Raw genomic sequence first — 19,383 nt, forward strand, 5'->3', positions numbered from 1 at the left:
TTATGTATTATTTTAAACTACAAAAACTTGAATTTAAACAATTGATTAATGACGTGACTATTAATCTTTGATCACTTTTAAATTTTGCAAGCATGGATAATATATGATAATAATGTAATCTAACAGTAGATTTGTCAAAATTTGCATCCAATTAAAAAATATTGAGTGATGTAACATTGGATGGAATTTTAAGCAATGTTACACCAGTCTATATTTTTTAATTTGATGCAAATTTTGACAAATTCACCCTTAGATTATATTATCTTCGTATATTCTTCATGCTTTCAAAATTTCAAGGTGATCAAATATTAATAGTCATGTCATCAACCAATTTTTTAAATTCAAGCTTTTGTACTTTAAAATAATGCATAAAATATGAGTTTATGGATTGAATGGTAAATAACATCTAATTGAGATGAAAATTGGCATGCATTTTAAATATATATAGAAAATGTAATTCAATGGTGAGATTTTCAAAATATGAATTCTATAACAAATTATTGAGTTGTATAATATTGTTTAGATTTATACTAGATGTAACTTACACCAGGTGATTATATATATATATATATATATATGATCACGTTTTTTACTAAAATGAATGTGGGTCAGAGAATAAACAAAAGACATATAAGACATAACTGGAGCATTAGCCTTTTTGTTACAGCAAACAATTTATGGTCTGTTTCAATTAAGGGTGAGTAAGGTAGAGTATAATAGAGTTGGCTCAAAATAACATATTTTCAGTCAACTTTACTATACTTCTCTCCACTCTCCCTCTTTCTCCTCTCGATCGAAAAATATAGAATCTGTACTTTTCTTAAGCTTATCTCGATTCTTCCTTTTGGACTCAATAATACACATTATTACTCAACAAAACTTACAATTTGTCATGGTTTACCAACACTAAACCTATTGAACCTAACAAAAATTTATGAGAAACAAGCAAAATGAGGTGACCATCGATCATTTGACGTGAGCTGCCAAACACCATCCTAATGCATAACCAAACCCTTAAATTATTTTTACTTTTCTTTTTTGAGACCAAATTTACTCTAGCCTAGGCTAGGCAATGCTAACTTCCATTTGAACTAGGTTTGAATATAACTAGATTTGAATATATGATCGATTAGAAATAGTTGATGAATCACATCAAAACGAATTGTGCATACTAGATATCTCCTTGGTGGGATTGGCATGAATGTTTTATGTTAGGAAAAAAAATTCTTAATAAGATTGGAGAAGAAAAAAGTAATACATGAAAGCTGTGTCCAGTGGCGGAGCCTTGAATTTTGTTCAAAGGGGCTGAATAAAATTAAAAAGAACAAGCTTTCATGATATAATTCTTGATTATTAAGATATTCTCATATTAGTTGTTGAAATCTATGATCACATATTAAGGAAACAATATTCAATTTTTTTTAGTTCACTTTGAACTTTTTAAATGGTTCAATATCTAAATTAAAGTTTCACGATCTGGGATGGAGGATTGAACACCTTTAATTCTTGAACACTTTTTAAACTTAAAATATGATTTAATAAAAACAAAATTCTAATAAACAAGCATTTAGCAATAATTTAATTTAATTAATCAAATCACTATTATCAAATATAAATTTCAGATAAACGAAACATCAAAACAAAATATGAAATAGAATACTAAAATTTAGTTGACTAATATAATAGAAAATACTGCACACATATATTATATAAGATTTTAATAACGTGTGCCCTTAGGATATTATAGTAAACCATTTTAAGAAATTTTTTATGAAAAAATAAAAAAAATTACCAACTTTTTTGCCACCTTTTTCAATTTCTTATAAAATATTTAAAAAAATAGATGATTAATGTGTACCCCTAGGAACCATTAACCGGACCATATAGAAATTTGATATTATTAAAACTAAGTGCAACCTGTAAAGCACGACTCAAGTAGATAGTCATAGTTATCCTTTCAGGGCAAATGCACAGTTATCATCATTATTTGTTATTGTTCCCGTGGGCACAGGTACTCATAATTTACTAAAACATAGACATAGAAACAGAGTTAGAGAGGAAGATTACCACTGCACTGATGAATTGATTGAATTGGACGGCACCTGTAGCTGGAAGCACTGAGTTGAGTCCGGTTTGGGTGGCAAGTGGCAACTACCGCCTAAGAGATTTTTCTTTTTCTTTTTCTAGTCAGGTTAAGGTTTTTTATTTATTTATTATTTTTTTAAGAAAAAAAAAAATATATATTTTTCTTTTTCTAGTCAGGTTAAGGTTTTTTATTTATTTATTATTTTTTTAAGAAAAAAAAAAATATATATATATATATATTAAAGTTGATTTTTATTTTTTAATATTAGTTGGAGTATTACGTGGAAGAGGAGTCCTGCTAGTACCATAGTTGACTTACAATGTATTTGACTATTTGGAAGGGCTGTGGACCAAGGGATGAGCCAGATGCTTTTCTTAGTTTTAATTTGTATCAATTTTTATTTTTTATTTTTTATTTTTGGGTTTCTGTAAAATTTGAGGCCTAAATGAATATTTAGAGAGAATTTTTTATAGTAGTTGTATATTTTACTCTCAAAATCTCAGGGGTCCCGGAAGTATATTTCACTGTCTATTACAAAATATTTGTGATTTTATTAACATAGCAAATGAAAATTTTGAAAAGTCAAGGGGCTAGCTCTGCTGGTGGCTGTGTCCCATCTTTGACAAGATTATTTCACTCATTTCCCATTTGATTTTCTAAAAATTTCATGGACTGAGAATTTAGAGGATTAAATCTAAGATCTCCGGGTTTGCTTCAAATCCCATATGAATAATCCACCAACCAGGTACCTGGTAAGTGCTTTTTCATGTGCTTTTCCAACTAGGTTTATATTAATCTAATTCTTGAATCGCATATGAAATAATTTTTTCGATTGAGTGAATACATAATCCAATTTTTTATCCAAAATAACATAGTAGGTGTGAACTATATATCATGTGCTGCTGCATAAGCCATTGATTGTTTATCCAAAATATCATAATAGGTGTGAACTATCACATGCTGCTGCATAAGCTATTGACTTTAATTAGCGTGAAGCAAGGAGCCTGACTCCTTTAATAATTATATTTTATCATATGAGGAAATTAAGGAGGAAGAAGTCAATATAGAGGTATTTTTTTAATCGGTTTTGCTTTATTGATTTTCCACTATATATCCTAAGATCAGACCCTATTTTCTTATAAAATTTGAAGACACTGAATCGGATCTTGAGTTGTTGATTTTCCATTATATATCCAGATGGCAGCCATTAAACAATCCTGATCAAGTTTTAGACAGTAAGGATTCAGGGACCAACATTTCGAAGTGTCAACATATATTGGAAAGTTAAAAAAGAAAAAAAAAAATGTTGTAATAAAAAATGGAGAAGTTGATATGAATAAAACGTAGATGGCATGTTTTGTTAAAATACATTTTTGTTACTTTATATAAAGAAACTGATAAGCAAAAATAGTTTGTTTATATATATATATATATATAATAGCTTCATTTTTGGGGTTAACTATAGGGAATGGAGAAGATTTTGGATTTGTCTAATCTATTAGAGATGTTTTGATGGTTCCTATATATTTCTTTCTCCTTTTCTGTTGATGGTATGTTAGTAGCTGCAAAGAGTAAGCAAAAAATTGTGAAGTTGAAGTAGTGAATTTTACATGAAGGTCTTCGAGCTTCCAAGAAGATCCTTGGGATAGAAATTCACCTTGATATATAGAAGGAAAGGTAAATTATAGTTATCCTATAAGGATATCTTAAGAAGGTGTTAGAGACAACTGTAAGGACAATTTAAAATGGGCAAGAAGTGGTGCACTAACATTTTAATTAATGTTTTAATTCTACTCAGAGAGAGAGAGAGAGAGAGAGAACAGGGTGCAGCTTTTTCTAGACCACAAAACTACCCAGTTCTAATGGCTGTAACAAGCTAAGAGTTACAAAACAATGGGTTAAAAGTACGATTTAGTGAAGTTTTATTATACATCAAAATCCCATAAGCAGTATTTATTTATTTTTTCCTTACATTTGACTATGCATAAAAGACAAAAACGTTATTTTTGGTTCACTCTAAATAATTAATATTTTAATTCTACTTAGAGAGTGAGAGAGATCTAATTAAGTGTCCATTTGATGAAGATTATTTTTGCTAACTTATTTTACTATTCAGCTTATTTTTGCTACTATTCATGTATTTCACTGTACTATTTCAACTAACTTTTACCTTTATTTACAATACTCTCAGCAAAAAATTTTTAATTTCAATAAAATTAGTGGATTCCAAATGGACACTTAGTTTTTAATTTTAAGCTGAGGGAGAAAAAGAGAGTAACAAGAAGGTGCAGCTTTTTCTATATAAAAGGGAAACTATTACGGAGACCGCAAAACTACCCAGTTCTAAGGCCTTGCAAGTTGCTAAGCCACTTCATCATTGAGAAATACGTACTGCAAGACCACAAAATCTCATAGGTAGTAGCCTCATATCTCTCTCTCTCATATTCTAACATGTATCCTTTAGAGTTCGGAGAGACAAAACAATTTGTTATTTTTAAGATCTTTTTTCGTGTGTGTTACATGCAAACTACATATATGCATGATTTACTAACACTGATACAGATTGTTACATGCAAACTAGAAGAAAATCAATATCGGTATCGTTGAAGCTAAAAGAGGATGTGGAAGCTGAAGATCGGAGAGGGCAGAAATGACCCTTACCTTTTTAGTACAAATAACTTTGCGGGAAGACAAACATGGGAGTTTGACCCGGAGGCTGGCACACCAGAAGAGCGAGCTGAGGTTGAAGAGGTTCGGCAAAATTTCCACAAGAATCGACGTCAATTCCCGGCTTGCGGTGATCTTCTCTGGCGAATGCAGGTACCTTAATTCCTCTCTCCATCTCTACTAATCTATATGGCTTTCTCTACACTAAATTAAATGATTTTTTGTTCATGCATAGTCAATACATTAATTTCCCGTGTTCACAATAATCTCTTTTGTACTTTTAAATAATGGTATGAAATATCTTTGTTTCATTCAACAACAATCTTAAAAGAAACAACATTTTTCAAAAATTCTTTCCCGTGGCAACTTCAGGATTTTTTTAATCTTTTTTGGAAATTTGTAGTTGGAGGGTGGGGGGAGTTGGGAGTAAAAAATTAAAATTAATAAAATTATTAATATATAAAACTTCCATATTATATACAATAATCTAAAATAGTATTTTAAATAAAATTTAGTATACAATACAATTATATTGTACATAGTCTAAGAAATTATTAAAAGTTTAAAGATGCATAAGACAATAACCATTAAATGCATAAACAAATAGAATTAAATAACCAATTATATATTTTTGTCAAATTAATAATAACTTATTATATTTAAGTGTAATATCAACTAAATAAAAACATGTGATAAAAAAGAATACTAAAACACCTAGGAGTAATACTAGGTGTAAACACGAAGTAAGGAAAAAAAAATAGTAACTGAATAAGTTTTTACTTTTGAAGGGTATGACATTTTAACCATATATGTGGTAACTCTCTTGGAATAATAATAATAATAATTAAAAAAAAAAAAACTAAAACTAAAACATTTCTTGGACTTGAAAATTTGTAGAGCACTTATTAAACTACTTTATCTAATATAGAGAAAAACTAAGAAAATATAGAAGGGAGAAAGAGAGAAAGAGAAAAAAGTCACAAATATAGATACAAATCTATTGTTTATATTGATGGTGTAATTTTTTGCTAATGAAGAAAAAAAGTGTAGTGAAAAACAATTTCATTCTGTTGTTAATACTAAAGTAACCCAAAGTCACAAAGAGGATAAAGTATCGCCTACGCCAGTCTCAAGAGAAAAAGTTTGAAACATTTTTTTCTTTCTTTAAATATTTGAAGAGTGGTGTTACGGACACAAGACTTTCACAAAAACTTCACAACAAAATCTAGGTGGCAAGTTGTTAAAGGTAGGTATAAAATGATGTTAGTTGTGTGTTCAGATAAAAACTACTTACTAATTACCATTTAACTTTTATTGTGAAAATATTATGAAAGTAACACTAAGATGATCATATTCAAATTTATTTCAATCGAGTTTAAAAATAAAATAGGGTTAGGGTGTTCCAAATTTTATTTTGAGTGGTAAAAGAAAAATGAATTAAAATTTTATATATAATTTTTTCAGTCCAATTCAAGGGGTTCATTTGAACCCCTTAAGATGCATGTAAAGTTGCCCATGTCTCGAACAAATTTGGCTCCAAATATGTTTAAAGCAGTTTGCTCTAAATGATTATATGGCAATTAAAAGGTCATTCGTGAATATTTTTCATCACATGATTTTTTTTATTGAGTTATGTGACTTGTTTAAATAATATATTATGAAAGTAACACTAAGATGATCATATTCAAATTTATTTCAGTCGAGTTTAAAAATAAAATAGGGTTAGGGTGTTCCAAATTTTATTTTGAGTGGTAAAAGAAAAATGAATTAAAATTTTATATATAATTTTTCAGTCCAATTCAAGGGGTTCATTTGAACCACTTAAGATGCATGTAAAGCTGCCCACGTCTCGAACAAATTTGGCTCCAAAAATGTTTAAAGCATTTTGCTCTAAATGATTATATGGCAATTAAAAGGTCATTCGTGAATATTTTTCATCACATAACTTTTTTTATTGAGTTATGTGACTTGTTTAAATAATATATATAGATAGTCTTATAAATTGTCACATAATGAGTTAGAAAATATAACTTCAAACATGTTTGAAGCCAACCATTTTTCTTATTTCACAATATCTAATGTGATAAATTGTGATTAATGCAACAATGTTTTCACATAAAAATATAGTTGATATCACTTTTATTATACACCCATCACAAAATGTCATCTCAACAATTTTTAAAAATTGTAAAATTGGTTGCTTATCCTAATTTTCATTTTTTTAGAAAAATTAAACTGAAGTGTTGAATCATGATTTTAGTTACTTTTGGATGTGTATGTAAAATTGTGTAAAATAGTTTCTTTGCAATGAGATTAACCCCAAAACAATTGGAGAAAGTCTAACCTAACCTTTAATCTTTTTTTGGTTTTGACAGTTGACTCTACTTTTCAAGGATATATATATATATGTATAATATAATAGAATAGAATAGAATCGAATAGTTTCACAATAGTTTAACACTTGAACTTTTATAGGATTATAGTATCCAAATTGGTGTAAAAAAAAAATCTTCAAAATACATAATGGAAAACATAAAATGAAAAGACTATTTTAACCCCTCACACACAATCAAGAAAAAAAATTATTATACTTTTCAATAACAATTTCTTTATTGAAACAAACTGTTACACACCTTTACACATAAGCAAAAAGAAAATTGAAATATTGACTTCTATGATTTTCAAGTTGAAAATCGTGACTTGAAATTATAATTTCAGTTTTTATTTCTTGTGTATGGGAATGTGTGTAATAAACACTGCTTTACTTAATTTACCTTTACTTATTTGACTGAACTTGTGCGAAAAAAGGGACAATGAGAAGAATAATATGGTTAATCTTATCTGTACCCAATTTTGATCAAGACAAACCTATTGGCCTGTTAATCAAGTCTTATTATAAATTTAATGGTTTTGACAGTTGACTCTACTTTTCAAGGATATATATATATATATATATATAATAGAATAGAATAGAATCCAATAGTTTAACACTTGAACTTTTATAGGATTATAGTATCCAAATTGGTGTAATAAAAAAACTTCAAAATACATAATGGAAAACATAAAATGAAAAGACTATTTGAACCCCTCACACACAATCAAGAAAAAAAATTATTATACTTTTCAATAACAATTTCTTTATTGAAAAAAACTGTTACACACCTTTACACATAAGCAAAAAGAAAATTGAAATATTGACTTCTATGATTTTCAAGTTAAAAATCGTGACTTAAAGTTATAACTTCAATTTTTATTTCTTGTGTATGGGAATATGTGTAATAAACACTGTTTTACTTAATTTACCTTTACTTATTTGACTGAACTTGTGCGAAAAAAGGGACAATGAGAAGAATAATATGGTTAATCTTATCTGTACCCAATTTTGATCAAGACAAACCTATTGGCCTGTTAATCAAGTCTTATTATAAATTTAAAACATATATTTTTTATTGATTTATTTTCAATCTATGTGTGTATACTAAAGTTATTATTAAATTTTCTATATCGTAAAGGAAAATATTGATAACATCACTCATCAACTTAATGTGCAATTCACAAATATAAATATTTTCAGCATCATATGTGATATTATAGTAAGTGTACTATATATATTTTTTCTTCACATGATATGTGATATTTTATTATCAAAGCTCTATAAATTTACGTGTGGGTTTTGATTTGCTTTTTCCTTTTTCTATTTTTTTTAAAAATTTAACTTATTTTTTTATAAACAATTTTTTAATGCCTCAAAATCTTGAAGTAAAAGTGTACTTTTTATTTTTATTTTTTTATAAGTAATAAGAATCGTATTAATCATGAAGAAAATGCAAATTCAGCAAATACAAGGTGTTCATGATGATGAACAAAAGAAACAACAACAAAAAACAACAAAGATATAAAAAAACAACTTAAGGGACAATTCTAAGGGAAGTAAGAAACTCCAAAATAGAAGAACAATTTGAAGAACCCTAGCATGTAGACCAATCATAGAGTACTTTGGCATAGAGTTTGTAATTGAACAAGCGATTTCTCTTTAGCCTCANAGAACAAGCGATTTCTCTTAGCCTCAAAAGAGTGTTGATTTCTTTCCATCCAAACAACTCACATCAAATAGCTAGGAACCATAATCCATATGTCCGAAAAACATTTCTTTAGCCAATTACTCCAACAAAACACCAAACTTTCCACAAAACCTGGCATGACCCATTGGATCCTAAAAACTTGTAACATTTGCACCACAAAGAGTGAGCTACAGGACAATGTAGAAGAAGATGATCCACAGATTCTCATTACGGTAGCACATACAACATCGATTTACAAAGGGAGACCTCGGAGCATCAAAGTATCTAAGGTAAGTATCCGACCATAAGCTGTTTTCCACATGAAGAAAGCCACCCTTTAAGGAACCTTAACTTTTCAAATACTCTTCCAAGGGAAACTAGGGATAGAAGTATCCCTGATTTTATTGTAAAAGACCTAATATCAAACTTGTCATTCCCATTAAGACACCAATAGGGACTATCACACCAACGCCCCTTTGAATCCGAGATTGAATGGAATCAAGGAAAGAGAAGGCAGCTTCTAATTCCTTATCATGAAAATCCCTATAAAATCTCAAGTTCCAAAATATATCATTTCCACCCTCCTGATGACACAATACATTAGAAATGCAAACTTCCTTGTCATTTGAACATGCAAATAACTGAGTATTTTAAGTGAGGTATTCCCAATCTACCTATCATGCCAAAAAAGAATGTGAGAGCCATCATCCACCACTAGGGCAAATGTTTGGAGAACCTCTCCCAACTGTCATTAATACCACACCAAAGACCACACTCGTGGGTCATTCTACAAACTTTAGTATTCCACCCCTTTGATCCTCACCATATTTAATGGCAATAACCCTCCGCCAGAGATGGGTTCCTTCTTGGCCAAACCTCCATAACCATTTACCTAATAGGGCTTGATTGAAGTGAATTAACTTCCTAATTCCCAAACCACCCATCTCTAAAGGTGAAGACACCTTCTCCCAAGCCACCAAAGATTGTTTAAAACACTCCTCTGAAGACTCTCGTAAAAAATTCCTCTGATTACGCTCCAATCTATTAGCCACAGCCACCAAAGATAGTTTGAAACACTCCTTTGAAGACTAGAAAGGGTACTCTTCAAAAGAGTAAGTCTAACACCCTTAGACAAATACAAACGCTTCCAACTAGATAGTTTCTTCTCCATCTTCTCCAAAATAAGATTCCAAATGGATGCTATCTTATACAAAAGGGTAATCCAAATACAAATATGTATCAATGGGTTAAGCCTACATTAGTTCAAAATGCAAAAGAACTAAGTTAATTTGGCCCAAACTTGTGACCAAAAATAATACTTTACTTCATAAACTAACTTTAAGTAAGAGAATCAACAGAACATTAATTTGGCCAAGATAATCTAATATTCTAATATAAACACATTATTACATATTATTATTATTTGTAGTGTACTATTGTACTGTGTAAAGAACTTTAAATCAACAGAACAAAACTAATATATCTTATTGTAAAAATAATAAAGGAAGAGAAAAGTATTATATGTGAAATGTTGTATACTCTTTTTTTTTTTTTTTTTTTTTTTTTTTCTTTTTTTTTTTTTTTTTTGAGTTTATATATGTTGCTAATTTGGAATTTATTAAAGGTGAATAAGGGGTTTTGGAGGAACGTGGGCTCATTATTGGGCTAGATGGTGGATTTTGTTTTGTTTTGTTTTTTGTTTTTTGTTTTCTTACCAAATTTAATTTTTTGATTTTTTTTTTTTTGCTAAATTAAAATTTTGGGTTAAATTTTTACTGAATTAGCTTAAAATTTTATATTTTCAAGGGGGCGATAAATTTTTAGGTTTATTACCAAATGCAAAAGAAGATTAATGGAAATTTTTAGAAGCTAGGGAGGGCCATGGGCCCCCCTAGCTCCACCTCTGTCCCTATAATTACTCTTTCACTAATTATGTGCATTTTGCTTATTTGTTTATTTGTTGAACCCTAGTTAAAGTATAATTATACTTCAAAAAATTTAAGATTTTAAAAAGCTGTATAAAAGAAAATAACCTAAAATGGTAAAAGATTTTTTTTTTTTTTTTTTAACAAACAAACACTAGACATAGAAAATCAAATTCAAATGGTCAACTGGATTTGAGATTTCTTTTTCTTAGTAAAAATTGTAAAAACTCGACGAGTTTTAGGCCCAAAGGCCCAATGAAATTTACTTGTAAAACATTCTTATACCTACCTATATAAAGGCAATTATTAAATAGTTTTACACACATAAATATAGAGATTTGATTCTCAATTTTTAACATGGTATTAAGCTAAATTTTGTCACCTCAAGATCAGCTTGCAAACATCTATACTAAGTTACATCCCACAGGATGCTTCTGTGATCAAGTTTCCAAACTCGAGGTTTATCATCCTCAATGTTGAGTTTGCAGGTGGATGTTAATGTACAAGCCCAATAGGCTGTAGGTCCGACGTACTTTACTTGCACGCATATTACTTGTATTGTGCTCTTTTTTTGAGAAACCAGTCTGAGTAGACTTGGACTTTTATTAAACCAAATGAAAACAAAGGACCTAGTGAACATCAAACAATGCAAGGGGAATACTTGTATTATACTCTTATGCTGGCTTATAAATAGAGAGTTAATTCTCAATTCTAAAAACTATTATTTCATTGTATTTAAAAATAAAATAATAAAAAAAGCCAACAACAAAAACAACAATCATTATCTTCTAGTGGTCACTCGGATTGGTTAAAAAATATCATTGATCAATGTTCATCGGACTAAATTTCTAGTAAAATATAGTACCCAATTTTACAATTGTTATTTTGGTTGTTGACTTTGTGAAATGGAATTCTATGGTATTCGTAGGTGATGCTACAGTTCACACTTACGGATTTCAAAGTTCTAGTGCCTTAGTAATTTTATTTGGAAATACCTTAAGAATTATTAAAATGATTGCAGTTTTTGAAGGAGAAAAACTTCAAACATACAATTCCCCCAGTTAAGATTGAGGATGGAGAGGAAATCACATATGAAAAGGCCACAAGTGCATTGAGGAGGGCTGTCCATTTCTATGCGGCCTTGCAGTCTTGTGATGGCCATTGGCCTGCTGAAAATTCTGGCCCGTTGTTTTTCCTTCCTCCTTTTGTGAGTTGCATCATTATCATTATTAATTTTTCAATATTGTTGTTATCATTATAATTTGTCAAGTAAATATACACCTCTAAAATATCTTCTAAGATTGAGTTGACTGTGAACAATGTAATTGTTCCAAACAACATCCTCGCTAATGAACTATTTTGGTTTGCCTTGTATTTGATCCAAAAAAATGCAGGTAATATGTTTGTACATTACAGGACATATTAATGTTGTCTTCCCAGCTGAGTATCAAAAAGAAATTCTTCGTTACATATACAATCATCAGGTCTATTTTCTTGCAAGTTTAAAATGTTAATTATATTAAAAAGATTAGGGCTTTTGCAGAATTTGCCACTTTCATTTATTGTTTTTTAGTTCAAACTTCAAACATCATGTAAAATAATTATGCTATAACTTTATCACATTTTAGAATGAAGATGGTGGATGGGGATTTTACATAGGTGGCCACAGCATCATGTTTTGCACAATCATCAGCTACATTTGTATGCGAATACTTGGGGAAGGACCTGATGGTGGTCAGGACAATGCTTGTACAAGAGCAAGAAAATGGATTCTTGATCGTGGTGGTGCAACACACATATCATCTTGGGGAAAGTCCTGGCTTTCGGTATGACTATTTATTTGAGAAGATTCACATCAAACTAGAGTTAAATACTCAAAATAATTTATATTTTTAATTAAACTATAATCATATTTCTTTCACAGTTTGAGAAATGAACAAATTTGGTTTCAAGTACTGACCATGCATGATGACTTTTTGTTGATAATTAACACTATTATGTAATGTCCTGTAAACTGTAGATACTTGGTGTGTTTGAATGGGCGGGAAGCAACCCAATGCCTCCGGAATTTTGGCTTCTCCCTCCATATCTTCCCATGTATCCAGGTTTATACAATATATGATTACTTCTTCATTAAGTATTTTAAATCATTATTGCATGTGGAACCTTTCTAAAATCAGTTAAGTCGATGTTTCACAGAGTTAGTTCATTTCTTTGATGCCTTTGTCACTACAGAGGTTTAACATTCTTTTTAATGCACCAAATTCTAATAATAACATATCAATTTTGTGGTGCCCAAAATGCAGCCAAAATGTGGATCTATTGTCGGTTGGTGTACTTGCCTTTTTCATACTTATATGGGAGAAGGTTTGTTGGGCCAATTACACCTCTTATTCTTCAATTAAGGGAGGAACTTTATACTCAACCTTACAGTGAAGTTAATTGGGCCAAAGCACGTCATCAATGCGCAAAGGTGAGATTACATTTGATGAGGAGATAACACCATGAGAAGACTTCAATTGAAAAGTTAATATGACGTATAAGGACATAACATGACCCAAAAGTTAAGCCTTTATGTTTGGACCCAGTTATATTATATTAATCACTCAATCTTGTCATTAGTATCCAATCTAGAAATTTAATACTTAGATAATCACGTCACTCACTTGTCAATATTCCAATAGTTTTCATGGCTGATAATTGTGGAATGACATTTACCATATAGTCTTTTAAATACATCTTTCAATGCATTGATTGAGGTTTTTTTTTTGGCTAATGCATTGATTGTGGAAATCAATTACTACAGGAGGATATCTACTATCCGCATCCTTTGATACAAGATCTACTTTGGGATAGCCTATACATATTAACTGAGCCTATTCTCACTCGTTGGCCTTTAAATAAATTGGTTAGAGAAAAAGCTCTTAAAGCAGCAATGAAGCTCATTCACTATGAAGATGAAATCACTAGATACATTACCGTTGGGGTTGTGGAAAAGGTAATGTGATTCTACATTGCTCTAAAAAAGCCATAGAAATGGTTAATTTGGGCTATATAATATTCTTCCTAATACCGTTTGCATTGAACAGTCCATGTGTATGCTTGCTTGTTGGGTTGAAGATCCAGATGGGGATGCTTATAAGAAGCATCTTGCTAGGGTGAAAGAATACATATGGGTCGCTGAAGATGGAATCAAGGCACATGTTAGTACACATTTTATGCAAAACAATTGCAGAACTTTTTACCTATCCATTTGCATGAATTGCTGACTTTGATATATGCAATTTGTGTGTAGAGTTTTGGTAGTCAATCGTGGGATGCGGGTTTTAGTATTCAAGCTCTTTTAGCTAGTGATCTCATTGATGAAATTGGACCGGTATTGATGAAAGGGCATGAGTTCATAAAAAGATCCCAGGTTTGATTTTTAATTCTTAAATCATAAAAGTCTACATTTTTGCTTAGGAAAGTCATTGTTAATATATCATTTGGAGTTATTGTGTTCCCCTTAAACAATGTAAAGGTTAGGAACAATCCTGTTGGAGACTTTAGAAAAATGCATCGTCACATTTCTAAAGGATCATGGACTTTCTCTGATCAAGATCAGGGATTACAAGTTTCTGATTGCACTGCAGAATGTTTGAAGGTAAATAACTCTGTTTAATACTTTTTCAAATTCTACTATTGCTACTTGTCCATAATCACTGTGTGACCAAATTCTCCTATACTTCATAGTGCTGCTTGCTTTTTTCAATGATGCCACCTAAAACTGTTGGTGAGAAAATGGAACCTGAGTGCTTGTTCGATGCAGTAAATATCCTACTTTATTTACAGGTGAGGATTAACTTTTCCTAGAATGATAAATTACTACTAGTAGCAAAAACATATGCCCTTGGGAAGAGACGAATTTAAATGATTTTACCATTATAGCAAAAACTTTTAACCTGTTAAATTAATGGGAGTGATAGTCTAATTGCTATGATATCATTATAAATTATCACTATTCTTAAAAGTTCAAACAATTTTCAATTGGTGAACAAATCATCTAACCATTAGTCTAACATAGTGTTGTATATCTGTGTTTCCTTATTTTGCATGCATAGGCGTGAATAGGTAATACAAGCTACCATTGTTATAGGTGTATCTAAAAATGCTGAAAATTACTTGTTCAAATCTAGAGAGATTTGTTAATCTAGGAATATTCTTCTTAAAAAACCAAAAGTTTTTACAATTTTTCAATATTTACTATATGGATTGATAGGCCAAGAATGTATTGACTCCTCATGATAAATTAACAAATTAATTAGTCAAGTTAATTAATTAATTCAATTAGCATACAATACGTGTGATAGCACAAACAAATCACCAATTAACTAAATGCAGCAGAAATTAAATTGACACGGTAATTTGTTTACGAATGAAGAAAACCTATATGGCAAAAACTCCACCGGGTGATTTTAAGGTCATCACTCCCGAGAATTCACTATCATCACAACAAGCATTTACAAGTAGAGGAATCCCAGTACCTTATACCAACCTACAATTGAACCCTTACCACAATACCCAATTGGACTTGTTCTGTAGTGACGATCTCTCATTTTAATGCACGGCTCCTAGTACGTGACTAAACAATAGATGTGCGGATCCTAGTACGTGACTTAATCACCAACTTGAAAAAGATGTTGGCTGCAAACTTCTTTAGTTCATTATAAGATGAAGATCACAAAGCTCCTTGGTCATAAAAACCTACGGTGTACAAACACAGCAGCTTCTTTAAAAGAAAGATGAACTAGGGCAAATTCAGTCTCCGGTCACAATTTGCATGAACAAAACTTTGTTTCATACTTGTGCAAGTACCTTTAATAGCTAGCCCGTAAAATAATCCGTATATATGTTTAGGGTTGTGAGAAAAGAAAGCCCAAACATATACACACGGATTAGATGAAAATTAGCTCTGAAAAACTAAATTCCATAAACCTCGATAGATAAGGTATCTGTCGAGATAGCAATCAAGCATCAGGTTTCAGCAACTTTTTAAACCTTGATAGATACTCACTGTCGAGTTTTAAAATCCAACACTTCTTCACTTGTTTCTTGGACAGATTTGCATGGTTTTAACATTAGAACTTGAAACCTTGTTCCTTGAAGCATTAAACACATCCTAGATCTACCAAATTACAATTAAAGTACATTTTGTCAAAGGATTATCCAATTCTAATTTGTCATAGGATTATCCAATTCTAATTTGTCATATGTTCCTAACATTAAAACACATATGTCCTAACATGGATTTTACTAACGTATGCCCTAGCGGCACACAATAGTATACTATTTTTGGAAAAAAATTTATCCTGAATTGAAAAAGTTTTTACAGCTTTTTCAATTCCCGATAAAATTTTTCCAAAAATGGATTTGTTAATGTATACCCTAAGGGCATACATTAACTGGACCCTTACTATATATATATATATATACATGGGTTGGGTTCAATATTTACTATATCTAAGGAATATTACACCACCTAATAATTTGTTATAGAATTCAAATTTTGAAAATCTCATACCAATTTTCATGTTAATAATGCAGAGTAAGAATGGAGGCTTATCAGCTTGGGAGCCCGCAGGAGCTCAAGAGTGGTTAGAAGTTAGTACCTTAACATATTGAATTGTCGTTGAAATGTTCATTTGGAAATTTATGTTGATATATTCACTCTTAATTATCATATATCAGTGGAAAATTAATTACCTTTTTTTTCCCTTCTAGTGGCTAAATCCCACGGAATTCTTCGAGGGTATTGTCGTTGAGCATGAGTATGTTGAGTGCACTGCATCATCAATCCAATCTTTACTTTTGTTTAAGAAGTTGTACCCTGAGCATAGGAAAAAGGAGATTGAGAATTCAATTCAAAAAGCAGTCCAATACATTCTTGACATACAAATGCCCAATGGTTCTTGGTATGTTCATGTACTAGTTTACTAGATATCATTATTATTGTTAATTATTATGGTTAGATTAATTACATGATGAATTTGAAACATTTGTTTACAATTATTTTTATCATAGTTTTATATATAGATGTAATACAAATCAACTACAATATGAGACTTTGTTGTAGGTATGGAAATTGGGGAATTTGTTTTCTGTATGGTACATGGTTTGCCTTTGGAGCATTAGTTGCAGTAGGCAAGACTTACAACAATTGCTCTGCTATACGTAAAGCTGTTGATTTTTTACTTAGTACACAAAAAGATGATGGTGGCTGGTCGGAGAGTCATCTTTCATGCCCGGAAAAGGTAGTGTTTAACCATGGATTTTGCTTTAAGACTCTAAATTATTTTTCTTTTCATATTTAATATCTTTCGTTACATCAATTTGGTTCAATGAAGTTTTTGTAGATCAATGATTCAATTTAAAGAAATTTATATCTATTCTTGTTTTAAATGAGATCTTGTAGATGTTGTATAGATTCTTCCATCAAAATTAAAATAACAAATTCTCTATTCTTATTGGTCATAGATATATATACCTCTCGAAGTAAATCGATCAAATTTGGTACAAACTTCATGGGCAATGATGGGTCTTATTCTTGCCAAACAGGTTAGTTTATGGTTTAAAAACTTATCATTACATTTATATTGTGTTATCTTTTGTTTTTCTTGAATAATTCTAAAAATAAAATTTTACTTGTAATAGGCTGAAAGAGACCCAACACCTATTCATCGTGCAGCGAAGCTGATAATCAATTCCCAATTGGAAAATGGCGATTTTCCTCAACAGGTGTCTTTGTTTAACATAACTTCAAATAACAAATAGAAATATGAAAATTGACAAGAGCATAGATATCATTCTTCCATTATGGAATGTAGTTTTTTCCCTTGACTAATAAACTTGATAGTAGTTAATTTGCAAGTTGCAACACAACTAATAAAGCTATCACTTTCTATTTTTCTTTTTTCTTTTTAAAAAAAAAGGCAGAAAAGAATGTAAAATAACATGATGTACAATGCTTTGCTTAAATTTTACTTTCAATAATTTGTAATTAATCATTAATTACTTTGTTGTGGCAGGAAACCACAGGAGTCTACTTGAAAAACTGCATGTTGCACTATTCAGCATATAGAAATGTTTTCCCATTGTGGGCTCTTGGAGAATACCGCAAGCATGTTCCATTGCCATCCAAAACTATATCAATGAAGTTTTTGTAGATCAATGATTCAATTTAAAGAAATTTATATCTATTCTTGTTTTAAATGAGATCTTGTAGATGTTGTATAGATTCTTCCATCAAAATTAAAATAACAAATTCTCTATTCTTATTGGTCATAGATATATATACCTCTCGAAGTAAATCGATCAAATTTGGTACAAACTTCATGGGCAATGATGGGTCTTATTCTTGCCAAACAGGTTAGTTTATGGTTTAAAAACTTATCATTACATTTATATTGTGTTATCTTTTGTTTTTCTTGAATAATTCTAAAAATAAAATTTTACTTGTAATAGGCTGAAAGAGACCCAACACCTATTCATCGTGCAGCGAAGCTGATAATCAATTCCCAATTGGAAAATGGCGATTTTCCTCAACAGGTGTCTTTGTTTAACATAACTTCAAATAACAAATAGAAATATGAAAATTGACAAGAGCATAGATATCATTCTTCCATTATGGAATGTAGTTTTTTCCCTTGACTAATAAACTTGATAGTAGTTAATTTGCAAGTTGCAACACAACTAATAAAGCTATCACTTTCTATTTTTCTTTTTTCTTTTTAAAAAAAAAGGCAGAAAAGAATGTAAAATAACATGATGTACAATGCTTTGCTTAAATTTTACTTTCAATAATTTGTAATTAATCATTAATTACTTTGTTGTGGCAGGAAACCACAGGAGTCTACTTGAAAAACTGCATGTTGCACTATTCAGCATATAGAAATGTTTTCCCATTGTGGGCCCTTGGAGAATATCGCAAGCATGTTCCATTGCCATCCAAAACTATGTAACTCAGAGTCGCAAAGCAAGTTCTTAGTTCTTTTACAATTATGTACCATTTAGTTTTCTGTCTTACCCACCAGTTAGTGGTTGGCATGGAATAAACTAATAAAACTTTGTCACAGTAACAGTTTGTAAAAATGTTGAAATATTTGGTGCTTGTTAGCATTGCTCTTTCATTAGTGATGTCGCCAAAGCCTGAAGAGAAGCACACACGATGCTCTCTTGATGGAACAGAAACTAAACTGTTAGTTTTTGGTAGTAAACCTCGAGTCCACGAGGGGTTTCCCTGAATCCACAATGAGATAAAACTGGAATCCACCAGAAGAGAAAATTGACAAAATGTCTGTGTTTATTGATAATAGTCTATAAAAAACGTTTACAGACTTAAGGGCCTATTTAAGGGCTCCTTAAAACTTGACTGACAGTAAAATATAATCTAAAATAACTTCTAATTGATACCTAACCATAACAGGAATCAAATTTGACCTAAAAAGGTTAAAATAACCTTAAAATGTTAAAAGATTTTTTTTTTTTTTTTTAACAAACAAACACTAGACATAGAAAATCAAATTCAAATGGTCAACTGGATTTGAGATTTCTTTTTCTTAGTAAAAATTGTAAAAACTCGACGAGTTTTAGGCCCAAAGGCCCAATG

General features: G+C 30.5%; 1 protein-coding gene across 1 annotated transcript; it reads left to right on the forward strand.

Annotated features, from left to right (window-relative positions):
• Positions 1-4,684: 4,684 nt before the first annotated feature.
• On the forward strand, positions 4,685-18,877 carry LOC111984354 (beta-amyrin synthase). Its single transcript, XM_065764721.1, has 17 exons — positions 4,685-4,906; positions 11,761-11,946; positions 12,134-12,223; positions 12,368-12,565; positions 12,760-12,844; positions 13,046-13,212; positions 13,546-13,737; positions 13,829-13,942; positions 14,035-14,154; positions 14,260-14,382; positions 14,472-14,570; positions 16,323-16,379; positions 16,500-16,690; positions 16,852-17,029; positions 17,253-17,333; positions 17,430-17,513; positions 18,614-18,877. Exons 1-17 carry the CDS (start codon positions 4,706-4,708, stop codon positions 18,734-18,736), a joined length of 2,289 nt encoding a protein of 762 aa, XP_065620793.1. The 5' UTR covers positions 4,685-4,705; the 3' UTR covers positions 18,737-18,877.
• The last annotated feature ends 506 nt before the right edge of the window (positions 18,878-19,383 follow it).

This window comes from Quercus suber, unplaced genomic scaffold (assembly GCF_002906115.3).
Source record: "Quercus suber isolate HL8 unplaced genomic scaffold, Cork oak 2.0 scaffold_579, whole genome shotgun sequence".
In the NCBI taxonomy this organism is placed as follows: Eukaryota; Viridiplantae; Streptophyta; class Magnoliopsida; order Fagales; family Fagaceae; genus Quercus; species Quercus suber.

Excerpts from the sequence above, each read along its gene's own strand:
- LOC111984354 (XM_065764721.1), top strand. The coding sequence starts at position 4,706 with ATGTGGAAGCTGAAGATCGGAGAGGGCAGAAATGACCCTTACCTTTTT. Across the intron at positions 12,845-13,045 it reads ATATCTTCCCATGTATCCAG|CCAAAATGTGGATCTATTGT; the intron begins GTTTATACAATA and ends CCCAAAATGCAG. Across the intron at positions 14,155-14,259 it reads AGTTCATAAAAAGATCCCAG|GTTAGGAACAATCCTGTTGG; the intron begins GTTTGATTTTTA and ends AACAATGTAAAG.